The 14,269-nt window shown below is 43.2% G+C and overlaps 1 protein-coding gene across 6 annotated transcripts in view; it reads right to left on the reverse strand.

The window, feature by feature from the left end:
* Positions 1 to 14,269, reverse strand: part of ASAP1 (ArfGAP with SH3 domain, ankyrin repeat and PH domain 1) — a 1,537,410-nt gene that overhangs the window by 70,215 nt on the left and 1,452,926 nt on the right. For all 6 annotated transcript variants that reach the window (XM_069220757.1, XM_069220758.1, XM_069220756.1 and 3 more), the window contains one exon: positions 7,575 to 8,077. In XM_069220757.1, coding sequence (XP_069076858.1) covers positions 7,575 to 8,077 — 503 coding nt within the window. The remainder of the gene's footprint in view (positions 1 to 7,574; positions 8,078 to 14,269) is intronic.

Genomic DNA, 14,269 nt, shown 5'->3' on the forward strand with positions numbered 1-14,269 from the left:
TTGGGTGCGATTGCTGTGTCTGATTCCTCGCCTGAATTCTATCTGTAGCCAAACTCAGCTTCAAATCATACATTTTCTGCCAATATATTTCTTTTACCTTTTTGATATCCCGCTTTGTCAGAAGGTCCGGCTTAAAAAAGAACTCCCCTAGTCCTAAAGAAAGAAGAGAGGAGTGGACATATCTGAGCCAAGGTTTGTCCATTTGTCATGATAATAAAAGGCAATCCTGTATCACCCTTCTACATAAATAAGCTTCCGGTTTTGACCAAATTTTTATCCATAATAATATGGGTTGGAGCTTTATGTAGCTGGATATGCATCTCAGGCCTACTTCTTCATGGCAGAAAGTTACTGAAGTTGATTGCGGGACTGCTAATAGCCTTCTTAAAAACTTATTTTCTACAATCTGGAGGCTCGAGCATTCAGCATATCCCCAAACCCCAGCTCCAAATGTCACGATAGAGAGACATTTGCTGCTGAAGACAATCATCATCTCTTTTACAGATTTGTGTCGCAACGTTTTCGCAAATCTAAAAACTGCTTCTATAGCTTTCTGAAATTGTATTGAACGTATATTTACTAAAAAGTTCCAATTAAAATCTACATCAATGGGAACCCCCAGGTACGTAAAATGTGGGACCTTAAGTATTTCTTCCCCGTCCATAACAATTTTTTCAGTTTTTGCTAGCTTTGGCCCAGTCGTCATCACAAACGACTTAGATCTATTAATTTTAAGACCAAGATTTCCCATGAATGTATTAAAAGCATTCAATAAAATCTGAAGACCATTTGCTGTCCTTGCAATGAGTACAGCGTCATCCGCATACAATAATACTGGAATTGGGGAGTTATTAATAATTGGCAGATCCTTCCCCAATTCGCAGAGAAATCTCTCTAGCCCATTTATATAAAGAAGAAAAAGAAAGGGGGCCAGCACACAACCCTGTCTAACCCCATTCAGTGAGGGGAACTTCTCTGTTAAACCAACCTCCTGAGAGTAATGAACTTGAGCCGATGTACAAGCATGAAGTCTGCTAAGTAGGACAATTATATCTTTGTCCACCCCCATATTTAACATGACCGTCCACAGTTTCTCTCTATTGACTGTGTCCAAAGCACAAGACAAGTCCATAAATGCTAAATGTACACACCCCTTTTTGACTTTCGTATATATTTTTGGACTATAGGAGTCCGGTTGAATGTTTGTTCTACTTCACCCAACCCGGGTCGAAAGCCAAATTGCACTTCTGAAAGACAGTTAGATTCAGTAGCCCAGTTTTCCAATTTAATTAACATCACTCGACCTAAAATTTTAACTGAACTGTCCAACAGAGAAATTGGTTGATAGCATAAAGGATCTGCCCTATCCCCCTTCTTGAAAACCGGGACAATAATTGTCTCTCTCCAAGTATCTACTAGTGGGCCTGTCATAACAGATCTCAAAACGTTGGTGAGCAATGGCCCCCAAAAGTCGGGAAGCGCTTTGTATAAATCAGCAGGAATTTTGTCTGGGCCAGGGGCTTTCTCAGGAGGACAGTCTTGAATAGCCTGTTTTACGTCAGCTACACTTATAGTATTACTAAAAGCCACACTGATCGAAGCATTTTCTATTGTCATAAGGCAATTCGTATCATCTTGTTGGACATTGTTCTCCATTGCAAAAGTTTTTGAAAAATATTCCACCCAGGTTTGAGTTGGAATGACAGTATGCATAGTCATTTCATGCTTATCGTTCAACAATGGAGAGTTGACCACACGCCAAAATGAAATTTTATCTTTATTTTTTATTTTTGCTTGCTTCTATCAGTTCCTCCCATGCAGACTCGCTTAGTTCGGCCTTCCTAATAGCCAGTGCTTCCTTATACCTCTTTCTTGCAATTTTGATTGCTTGTCGATCTTAAGGAGATGCATTAGTTATTTTCTTTAGATTTGTTAGGGATAGGGTGCACGCATGATTGAACCATCGAGGGCCTTGTATTTTATTAGTGCCAGGGCACTGTATTTTTCAGCCATATACTTTGTTAAAGAAGAGAAAGCATAGACTATTTCGTGGGGGGGCATATCTTCACTCAAAGTTGTCATACCATCTGTCCATTTATTCAGCATTAAATCTTTAAAAAAGCTGTTACTGTCTATTTTCCCCCATTTGATTGTAAAACCTGTTCGGGCTGAAAACTTCATATCTGGATGTCGTTTCTCTATTCTCGAGTCACTCTCCAAACCCAAGTTTATTTCAATAGTTAGAGGGTTGTGATCACTAATACAGGTTGGCGTCACCCTAAACTGCCAGACAAAGGGGGTTAATTCTCTGGAATAAATAATAAAATCAATTATGGTGTGAGAATCTCCTCTTATAAACGTCGGTACCCCCTCTGAGACTGATATAGGAAAAGGCAGAGAGGTAGCTGTTATCACACGGTTGAGAGCATTCCCATAAGGGGGAATGTTTAAAGTGCTGAATAGGACAATTGTTTTCATCGAGGAGCCCACAACAGTCTAAATACTCTGGTTCACACAAATGAGCATTAAAATCACCAACCCATATTATTCTTAGGTCCTTTTTACTAGTATTCATTGCCTTGTGTATTGTCGTCTCCAGGTTACCAACTACACTAGTGTCCGAGCTGTCAAAGATATTGTTATAATAGTTAATCAGCAATATATCAAACGGCTCAGATAATTTCAAAATTAAAGCCAAGAAAAAAGGGGATGTACCCACAACGCGCACATCCACCCCCTTTGCCATTACTGATACAAAAATAACCAGACCTCCCTTAGCCCTACCCACGGAGGTCTTAATTGCAGGGACACTATACGTGGTATAACCATTAATATATGGAGGCTCTATAAGCCAGGTCTCTTGGCAACAAATACAAAGGTTTTCTGTCACTATTTTTAGCCAATCAAGGTTTCCCATTTTTTATTTTAATCCTGCCACATTCCAAGAAATAATCCCAGAAACTGTCATATCATGTATATCATATATATCAGAGGCTCCCTTAGATTGCAGAAAGGACTGGTGCAATGTATTTATCTCCGGAGTCCCCTGTAAGGGTGACCCAGTTGCTAGTGGTCAGTCTAACTGCTCTAAAGAAACCAGGGGCTCAAATCTGTTAGACAGCATCAGGGCGGTATCGAGCGGTTTAGAGACACCAAGATGGCTAAGATTCTGTTTTCCAGAGTGATTTAAATCAGATGAACAGGGCTTGGGTGAAGAGAGAATAAACTTGGATAGTTGTTGTACTCTTATAGACCTTGCGGGTAGCATTATAGTTGAAAAATGGTGATGCAAGGCATTGACTATCCAGGGGCTCCTAAAGGTTATAATTATGCAATCCACTTGTGAAGACTTGGGGGATAAGCCAACCCATGGGACCCTTCTTACATTTAAAATGTCCTTGCAGAAATCCACCCTCCTCCCCGAAAACTTTCCTACCCAGTGCGTCACTTTATTTAACAATGATGCATGAGACTCGTGATGTGAGTTTCCTAATATAGGGACATTTTCCAGAATTAAAATATAGGGAACACATGCCGGCGGGATCCTTGGGTAAGAGTTCTTATAGACACCTGGCCCTCAGAATCCTCCCGCTTATCTGTTCCACACTGGGATTGTACATTTGTAGAATTTTGTATTGCCACTAGATTCAAGGGCTTAGAAGCTAGATTCTTGGCGGGATTCGGCCTATGTTTTTGGTATGACAAAGTAACCGGGGCTGGTGCGTGCACAGAGTCAGTATGGTTGGTCTGAGATTCTACCCTCAGTGGTGGTGGGTCCATTGTCATTGCTATAAAGTCAACCTTCTCCTCAAGAACAGCCACTTTCTCCAGAACCAAAGAACATAACTTTTTTATATCCCTGAGTTGATTCTCAATATGGCTAAGATAGTCATTAAAGAGCTCCGAGGTCTTACGGTCTCTTGTCTGTTTTCCCATAGTTCTTTTTAATATGTTGGATTGTAGTTTCCCCTTTCTCTTCTCCATTCCTACTAGGTCCTTTTCAGGCGCATAAGATTTTACAGGGGACAAGGCTGGATCTGAAGAGGGGACTATAACATGAGGAGAGATCACTTGCCTGCTTTTTTTTGGAGGTGGACTCTCGGAGGTCATGGAAGTAATTAAGTCAACTTGAGGATCCTTATCCATTATTACACAAGGCTTCCCTGTCCTTGTCTTGGTTAATGGAGATTTTACATAGGGAGTCCTTTCTTCCACCTCACCCTTCCCTATTTTCTCGAGGGATGACTCTAAAGTAGCTTCCACCTTCCCTATCTCCGACTCAATGACGCCCATCAAGGAGGTAAGATAGCTAGTTATCAGCCTGGTTGGGGGGGGGGCTCCTAGATGGGGCCCCTCCTTCCACAGTCTCCTTTACGTTTCCCCATCAGGGCAAGCTAATCCTTAATTAAAAAGAAAGAAAAACTGAATACCTTATGTTTTTTCCCTTCCTTATAGAGTCCAATACCCAATGCTAACCTAAGGTAAGGCTGAATTTTATGCAACTCCTGTCATGATGGGAAGGGCTAGTCACGGCTTCCTGCCACAAAAAATCCCAAAAGTTGTGATCCTATAACCCTCACAGTCTCCTGGTACACATATGAGTTAACAGGACACGGAGTGTCTAAGAAAACGTCTCAAATACCTAAGATAACAGAAACTCCTCCTTCTATCAGCACTATTTCACGATTCTATCCCATTCACCGGGGCCCCAGAAAAAAGGATTGAAGGGGGGGCCAGCTCAGCCTCTTCCTGGCGATGACGGGTGAAGGACGTGCCTGCCCTTGGCCAAGGCTTCGCCCGGGCGCCGCTCCTGCGCCTCCCGCGATCAAATCTTTAAAGGGGCTCAGCTCCGCCCCCAAAAGGAAAACGTTGCTGGGAGTCACCCCCAGTGACAGCAACAGTCCAGCGCGTCCCGCGAGGCGGGAGCGCAATCAAATCTTTAAAGGGGCTCAGCTCCGCCCCCAAAAGGAAAACGTTGCCGGGACTCACCCCCGGTGACAGCAGCAGTCCAGCGCATAGGGGTCAATGGAAACACCATAAGCCCTGGAGACAAGTGTAATTGTGTATTTTTGTGCAAAGTTATATGGTGCACCATTTACAAATCACTAAAGCTTGGGATGGAACACATACTCCATGTGAAATAAGGTAAGGGCACACACCTAGTGTGGGTTGCAGAGGTATGTTTGAATGCCTGTTAAAAAAAAAAAGAAAAAAAAAACAGTGAGAAAGGTTAAAGCGGCTTTTGACAACACATTAACCACCAGTGGATATCTAGGCATGTTCCCATGTTAAGTAGTTGTAATACAGCGATTATAGATATGTTCATTAAGATGTGCATGCTTATTTCCAGAAACTCATATTACTGAATACCGTAGAAAGTAGGGGTGGCTTGCTTTAGGGTGGTTTATCTCATACCTGTGTCATAAGCATGGCTCTAAGGTTGTATGCCACTTGGTGTATGTATTTAACTAAATTATAGAATGCTGTCCATAGAGACTCACAGAAGGCGTCTTTACAGTAGCAAACGTACACCTGTCAACCTCTTAACTAAACACTGCAGGTCATAAGAAGTCTTTAAGTGGATAATTTAATTAAGGTAAATGGAAAATTGTAAATAGATGTAGCATATTGAATTACTTCAAGCCCACAAACCCTATAGGATGGTTTTACAATGACTGAATCATGTCATTGGTGATGATGTCAATTAACAAGAGTGAGGTAACATGAGGTCATAAGCAGTCATGGCAGTGGCTCAAGTTAACTAGCTCAGTAAACTAGAACTGGTGAACTTCAGATTATTTTAATTTTAAAATGTTAGTTTTTACTTTACTTCAACACCTAACTATAGCATCACTTTAACCTTATATGATTTGATGATTATCTTTTTTTTTGTAAATGTGGCCATCGTACAAACAATATGGATCGTTATGATGTTTGTTTACAATTTGGAAATTGAATTGAAATGTTGCTAAAGTAGTGTTTAGATCATTATATTATTTTTATGTGGTAATTTTGCAAATTATGTATATACTGTAGGTTTTATTTAAGGGAGGAAAGGAGAAAGAAGGTAGAAAAAATAAGGAAAAGAGAAAAAGAAGGAGGAAGAGAGAAACACATTTTTAAAAAATTTCTTTTATGTTTATGACTAGTAAGGGATTATATATTTAGAGTAGGAGGGGCCATGGTGAGTTTGAATTTTTCTTTCTTTTTGTGCCAATGAAGAAGACCGTGATGGTTGAAACGCGTTGTCCTGTTTTTGTATGTGAAATTAGAAAATGTTAAATTTTGACAAAGATTTTTTTTGGTCTAAATAAACATTATAGTTGCTTGGAGTGCCAGCGTCTGAACTTTATTTGGTGAAATATTGAAATGCGCCCATTATGGAGCACCAACCTCGCTAGGCGAGCGCAGGAAGAACAGCAGGAGCCTTTCAATATATATATATATGGACACACGCATTCACGTAAAAAACACAAAGGTTACAGGGATGTTATAGGTAGGTCCGGAATTTATACTCGCACAAAACCTTAGAAATTCAACAGTTAGTTATTTAACTATCGCTTGCGGCCTAAGGTAACTATAACTCGTGCCCTCTTCATGCAGAGTTTTTACTTCATTAATTAAATTTCTAACCTTTCACTGATATTTTTATTGTTGTTATAAAAGTTGTCCTGAGTGCTGTAATATCTGGGGTAATTAGCAGTGCTTGGCAAGTGGGCAAGTTATAGCTACCTGAAATAACTATAACTGCTGAATTTCTATGTTTTTGTGCAAGTAAATTCAGGACCTAATATAATCTCCCTGTAACCTTTGTTTTTTTAAGTGAACTTCTAAGGTTTTTGAAATTACATTTTTCACCTATAATGGCCCTGTAACCTATGGTGTTTTCAGTGAATTTCAATTTTTTTTTAATGTAAGGTAGTTTTCATTACTATACGTTAATCCAACCACTGTCGTGCCTGCAGCGAATACTGCCCCAAACCCCCCCCCCAGATTTCTGCCCCGGGGAACCCCTCCCCTAGGGCCCGCCTTAATATATTATTTGGGAGGGGGTGCCCCCCAGTCACCATCGTTGGGGACCGCAGGTTAACCTGAAGGCCCCGTGGTTCCAGTCATCTCCCCGCCTCCTGCAGGAGCAGGCATTGCTGTCACAGACAGAGAGCTGCTAAACATGCAGCTCCCTGTCTGTGAGAGCAATTGTTTCCTCTTGTTCCCTGCCCGCATCTCTGTGAGCAGGGTCACACCTTCTTGGGGGGATCGGGGTGGGGTGCACTGACATGTGACCCCTCGTATACTATTGAAATGAAGCCCCGGGGAGCTGGCGGTGTTTAAAATCGTGATGGACATTAATCATTAATATGGAGAAAACACATTTTTGGGACCCCCCTCTTTTTCTGGGCCCCCGCTTGATGGATCACCCCGAATCGTTCCAGACAGCATCTGATATATATATATATATACGTAACAAACATTTTTATGGTGCTTAATCTAAAAAAAAAAAAACAAGTACTTTAACAATTTTTTTTGTGAGGTCCATTATGTTGGTTGTCTTGAAATTTATAATGTATACGTACCGTATTAATTTTTCTGGGAAGGGGTACCGGAGTCTCTGGAAGCGGAGGTGCTCCATCACTGGAATCTTCAGATATCTGCCTCTGAATGGACTCGCTTGTCGGCTTATTTGGAGAAAGGTCTGCTGGCTGAGGTTTGTGATGCAAGTCTGACATATGAGTCTTCAGTGATATTTCTCCTACTTGCGTTTTTGATGTTGCGTCACCTAGCTGTGGTTTTGGCGGAAGATCCTTTATTTGTGGCTTTGGAGGTAAATCCCCAAGTAGTGGTTTGGGTGGTAAATCTCCAAGCTGGGGCTTTGGGGGTAGTTCTCCAGGTTTTGGGGGCAGTTCTCCCAATTGAGGTTTATGAGATACTTCTCCAATCTGCAGCTTTGAAGGTGTGTCAACAAATAGTGGTTTTGGTTGAAGATCTACAGTTTGTGGAGACTTTTGTAAAATTTCAGGTTGCGGATTATATCTATCCATGGAAAGATGATAACTGGCATCTATTTTTCTTAGTGCAACTAAAGAAAAAAGAGCATACAGAAGATAATGACTACATATTTTATAGACATATCACAATATTAATACACTATTTGTGAGACTGATCATGTAAAGCATAGAAGTTCTATTTGCTTGTCTTCAATAACGTTCTCTCTGATGGATATGGATATTCTTCCAGATTATTTACTTGAAACCACTTCCTAACACTAGACTGTGTCTGGTAACTTCTTCTATAGCTCGCACCATCATGGCATCACTGGAAATGGCAAAAATTGTTATTCTGCAACTCTACCTGAAGTGAAGAGCTGAAAGCTATATAAGATGCACTGTGTGTCAGTGACACCAGTTCCATTTATTTTCCACACCTGCAATGTCATACGGACATAAAAAGTTGGAGCAGAAAAAGTTAAATACCAAATAGCTTCATGTTCTAAGGGTGTACGTAATGTGGAGGAGTAATCACATCCATCAGAAAGACTGTTACAGAAGTTTACGTAACTTGTTCTTCAAATGACTTAACATCCGCAGATAACTAACTTCCACACTCTGAAAGGCACATCCCCATACAACAGGAGGAATGGTAAGGAAGAAGTCAAGTTTAGATCAAATGGACTATAAAACTATCCTACCAAATTGCAATGGAGACCTACACTCCATTTCAAGGCAATAGAGTTTGGAGAAAGAATGAAGACCAGTAGCAGCATTACAAATCGACTGCACCTGAACATCCCTCAAAGTCACAGCCACACCCTTTGTGTAATGATCTTCACACTCCTTAGAGTAGATTTCCCAGCTAGCTTATATTAACTCTTCCGCCAGTGAAATCCATCAAGAAATCATCTGCTTCGTAACTGTAGATACCAATTTGTCCTTGAAAAGAGGCTGTCATCCTTTCGGGTCACAGAGGCCCACTGGATATAAAAACTCAGACCATTCTGAAGTCGAGTCTGTTTTAAGTGTCTTTATCTTTAGAAAGTTGAGGCCGAGGAAAGGAAACAGGTAAAAATATAGAATGCGATGTGGAAATCGGAAAAAGGAAGGCTAACAACTGCTGCACTGGCTTATTTTTCTGAAAAACAACAAATGAAAGAAAAAACAGGACACAAAATACAATAGCCTTCCTGACCAAAGTAATTGCAACCAAAAAGGCTACACTCAATGAAAGACACTAAAAAAAAATGTTTTTAACAAACATATAGCGATAGTCAATCGATAGTCAACGTACATTACAGTGGTTTGGCTGTACATACAATTGTAACAGGCAGGACATCAGTGAGTAAACATTATTCCGATTTACAGGGTGTCCATATTTTGGCTGGGCATACTATTACAAGGTGTATTTTCAGCATTGTATTCCCAAACCTGTGAAGTTTACAGCACAAGTACACCTATGAGCACTGGACTTTATATCAAGCACTTTTAGCATTTGGTGTAGGACACCAGGGATATGTTGGGGTAGAGGTACATCATAGGGCAAGCTTCTCATTCAGGAGTAAGACCCCCACAAAGGTGGGGCACTTAGGATTGGACTACCCCTTGTCACATTCTAGACTTCCTCTCAGCCTGCTCTTCTGCGTCAGTTCCACATAAGTAAGCTTGGTAAGGCCCCCAAATATCCCTCTGGCGGCTGCATATTGGAATTAACTCATGGTAAGTGTCTGACTGTGTTCTGCAGTATGTCATATCATTGTGCCACTCCTTAATCATTGGTAGCAGACCATGAAAGAAATTGAAGACTACATGAGTGAAAATTATCCAACGACAAGTAGGTATGTCAACATTAAATTTAAATGCAATTCAGAACAATAAATTGTTCTGGGGGATCCTCTTTATTTCAGGCCTCAAAAAGCCTATAAGAAGTTTTTGAAAATGAGTCCTGCAACACACAAGTGGATATTTCAGCTAAATAACCTATAGTTGTATTTACACTATGCCCATTTTCACAGAAATGATGGACAAAATTGTAGACAAGGAACCATCTGCATCTAGAGATTGTGCATGGAAAACAACTATACCAAGCAGCTTATACAGACCACCAACTAAAATTAGTTGCTCGCACTGAATTTGGGCCACTAACCACTTCACAAACTCTTTGAGGAATGTAATAACCATCAAATGCCAACATTTCAAGGGTGCCATCGTTTTGACATAACAGATTATCCCTCAGAGGAAGTAGTGAAGAAAAGGCTAGACTCAGACCACGAAGATCTCAATACCAGGGTCCATAAGCCCATTCTTTGGAAATCAGAATCACTTGTGCTTAGTGAAAGAAAATCTTGGGAAGGGCTTTTTTACTCAGCTGTAGAGGAAGAAACACATTATCAAGACTGAAAGGTCATTTTTGGGGAAAATAATCTCCTGCAAGCAAAACAAGGGCAAAGCATATTCGCTCTGTCTACAAACATTTATGTTGGCATAGAGAAAAATGTGAGACGTGTGATGGCCTGCCCCGCTTGACAAGGGGACACACTTTAGGAACTTTCGGAAGAATGGATGCTCAAGTCTGATAGATCAACTTGTAAGGGAAAATGGATATATGGTGGTTGAACAGATAATGCAGACAAATTCAGTGACCACATGCTGAAGTGATGACAATGAGAAAAAAAACTGTGTTCAGGGTCAAAATTCTCAGGGTGCAACTGTTCATAGGCTTTAACGTTGCACACATTAAAAAAGTGGAGGACTAAATTAAGGCCCCACTGTCGCATAATAAAAGGAGTAGGGGAAATATGTATGGATTCCTTTTTGAGAAACGCATCCCGCGGGGTGACTTGAATAAAGAGGCCTGATCAGGCAAATCAAGAAAGACCAGAGGGGCCACAGATAACCTCTAACTGTGCCCACATCATAGACTTGCTAGGCCAGAGACAAAACAAGCAAAGGAACATCCAACTGATTCACTTGAAGAGGACTCACATGTCTATCCTCACACCAGGTCACAAATATTGACCCACAACGAGATTAGATTGACTTTGTGGGTGAAGCAGCCATAAATTGTATCCACCACCTCAGATGGAAGTTCAAAGACCAGTCAGATCAATCCGTTCAATCTCCCTGCAGAGAGGTGTAGACTGTTGAAATAGAGTTGCAGATATCCGCCATACTTTTAGGAAAGCTAGTACACTCAAAGAAACAACCCAAGTGATAGTCAGATGCTTAGACCCAACAATTCGGGGTACTAAGCTAAAGAGCAAAGGTGCCCAATCCAAGGTTATGAAGATGAGCTGGGATCGGTCTCTCCTGTGGAATCAGCAGGAGAGACAAGAATGCACTAAGGTGGCTAGAGTACCACTGAAGGTGGAACATGACTCCTAGAGAGCAATGAAGAGGGAACACCAGGGCACAAAACACTGGACTTTGAGCATACATGGCAGCAGCAAACAGATCGAATGGGTGCAAAGTCACCCAGAGCAACCTCGGGCAGCAGAAGTCACTCGTGATAGGCAAGATGATGCCTGCTCAGGGTAGGAAGCTGGCTCTCTATAAGGTGCACTAAAAATAAGTACACCACGCAGAGAGGTCAGTGGATCCCCAATTGGTTTACAGAGGCAAAAGTAGATAATACTAAAGCTCTCTTTTGTGTGGCAAATTTAGGAAAATGTCACTCTTGGCATGGTTACCCCCCACTTTTTGCCTAGTGTTGATGCCTACTTTGATTGAAACAATGCTTGGACCCTTCTAACCAGGCCCCAACACCAGTGTTCTTTTCCAAAAACTGTACCTTTGGTCCAACAATTGGCACAGCCCTTGCCCACAGTTAAGTCCCTTGTAAAAAGTACCCCTGGTACCAAGGGCCCTGTAGACATGGAAGGTCTCTAAGGGCTGCAGCATGTATTATGCCACCCTAGGCACCACTCACTCAGCACATGCACACTGCCTTGCAGCTTGTGTGTGCTGGTGGGGAGAAAAAGACTAAGTCGATATGGCACACCTCTCAGAGTGCCATGCCCACAAAACACTGTCTGTGGCATAGGAAAGTCACCCCTCTAGCAGGCCTTACAGCCCTAAGGCCGGGTGCACTATACCACAGGTGAGGGCATAGCTGCATTGCCCCTACAGTGTCTAAGACCATTCTTGGACATTGTAAGTGCAGGGTAACCATACTGAGTATATGGTCTGGGAGTTTGTCAAAACAAACTCCACAGTTCCATAATGGCTACACTGAATACTGGGAAGTTTGGTATCAAACTTCTCAGCAAAATAATCCCACACTGATGCCAGATGATCTTAAGAGATGCCCCCTGTATGTTAGCTCTACCGCTAGTGTGTGACTGACCGGTCTGTGCCAGCCTGCCACTTTCAGACAAGTTTCTGACCACATGGGGTGAGTGCCTTTGTGCACTCTGTGGCCAGAAACAAAGCCTGTCCTGGGTGGAGGTGCTTCACACCTCCCCTTGCAGGAACTGTAACACCTGGTGGTGAGCCTCAAAGTGTTACAATGCCCCAGGGCACTCCAGCCAGTGGAGATGCCTGCCGCCCGGACGAGCCTCACTTTTTGGTGGCAAGTCCGGAGGGATAATGAGAAAAACAAGGAGGAGTCAACCCCTCAGCCAGGTCCACCCCTAATGTGATCAGAGCTGAAGTGACCCCATCCTTGGAAAATCCTCCATCTTGTTTTGGAGGATTTGGCCCAATAGGGATAGGGGTGTGCTCCCCTCCCCAAAGGGAGGGAGCACAAGGAAGGTGTAGCCACCCTCAAGGACAGTAGCCATTGGCTACTGCCCTGTGATCCCAACACACCCCTAAATTCAATATTTAGGGGCTGCCCTGAACCCAGCTCTTCAGATTCCTGATGACCCTACAAGAAGGACTGCTGAGCTGAAAACCCCGCAAAGAAGAGAAGGAGACGACAACTGACTTGGCCCCAGCCCTACCGGCCTGTCTCCTGCTTCAAAGACTCTGCAACCGAGATGCAGCGCATTCTACAGGACCAGCGACCCCTGAAAAGCCTCCAAGAGACTGCCTGCATCACAGAGGACCAAGAACTCTTGTGGGCAGTGTCTCTGCCCAACCAGAAGAAAAGACATCCATCTTTAAAGGGACTCCCTCCTCACTCAAGAAGCATGAGTCCCAACTACTCTGCACCCGACGCCCCTGGCCTGTGTCCGGAGAACCAACTACCCAGAGAGCACCCCCAGGTGATTCCGACAACATGTCCACCCTGGGCCGACCTCTCTAGAACCCCAGGACGACGCCTACAGAAGGAATCGAGAGGACCGCCTGGACCACTACTGCCCAGGACGATGATATCCATCGCCTGGAGAAGCACTCCACCCGCAGCCCCCAGGCCTGCGAGAAACCGATCACTGGTGCAGCAACGACCAGCAGGCGGCCCTCACCTTCACCCAGTTGGTGGCTTGGCCAAGAAGCCCCCCTGTGCCCTGCCTGCAGCACCTAAGTGACCCTCTACTCCAAGGGAGACTGGTGGCAATTTTCGAGGTGCTGGCAGGCTACCCAAGGCTTTGGTAGTTCTCAAGCTTGCAGGACATGTCACTCTGTGGAGACTGTCAAGAGAGTTGCGAGCAGGCAAGGTTTCACACCAAATGTACTCAGCTATTCTGCTGTTCTTGCCAGGCAGTGACTCTTTGATCTTCTTCTCTTGATCCATCAAGTCTGAGTTCTTGCGTTTGGGGGTTTCACCTAAATACTAAACTCGGAGGTGTTAAGGGGAGTGCCAGGTAGTAGCCAAGGGGTTGCCTACCTTTAGGGTGACTACACCCTCTATATGACCACTTCAGGTGGGAAATGGCCCTAGAATGCTAATTCCGTCCAAAACAAGATGGGGAAATCTGTCCACCTTAGGAGAGGGACTGGGATGATGTGAGCACACCTTCTATCTTATTATTTTTGCTGCCTGTCTTGCCGTCAAGAAGTGGGGTCAGGAAGGGGCGGGGTGGTCATCTCTGCCTTCTGGAGAGACCTTGGTTGCATAGAAAAGGCTGCTAGGCCTTTGAAAGAATGTACATCCTGCAGGGAGGGAGTGTCAACATCTCCGTCCAGAGCAGGCTTTTTTTCTGCCCTTCGAGAGCGTGGACTCTCACCCTAGGAGGTCAGAACCCCAACGTGTCTATGGTGGCTAGAGTGGTTAAGGCCAGGCAGGCAACACACTTGCAGTTGGTAGGTTTTTCAGGGGGTACCTCTCAGGTTCCTCTGAGTGCATGTATTAATACATTCATCATTGGATTCGTTGAGGGTTTATTAATACAAGATGT

This window comes from Pleurodeles waltl, chromosome 2_2 (genome assembly GCF_031143425.1).
Source record: "Pleurodeles waltl isolate 20211129_DDA chromosome 2_2, aPleWal1.hap1.20221129, whole genome shotgun sequence".
Classification (NCBI taxonomy): Eukaryota; Metazoa; Chordata; class Amphibia; order Caudata; family Salamandridae; genus Pleurodeles; species Pleurodeles waltl.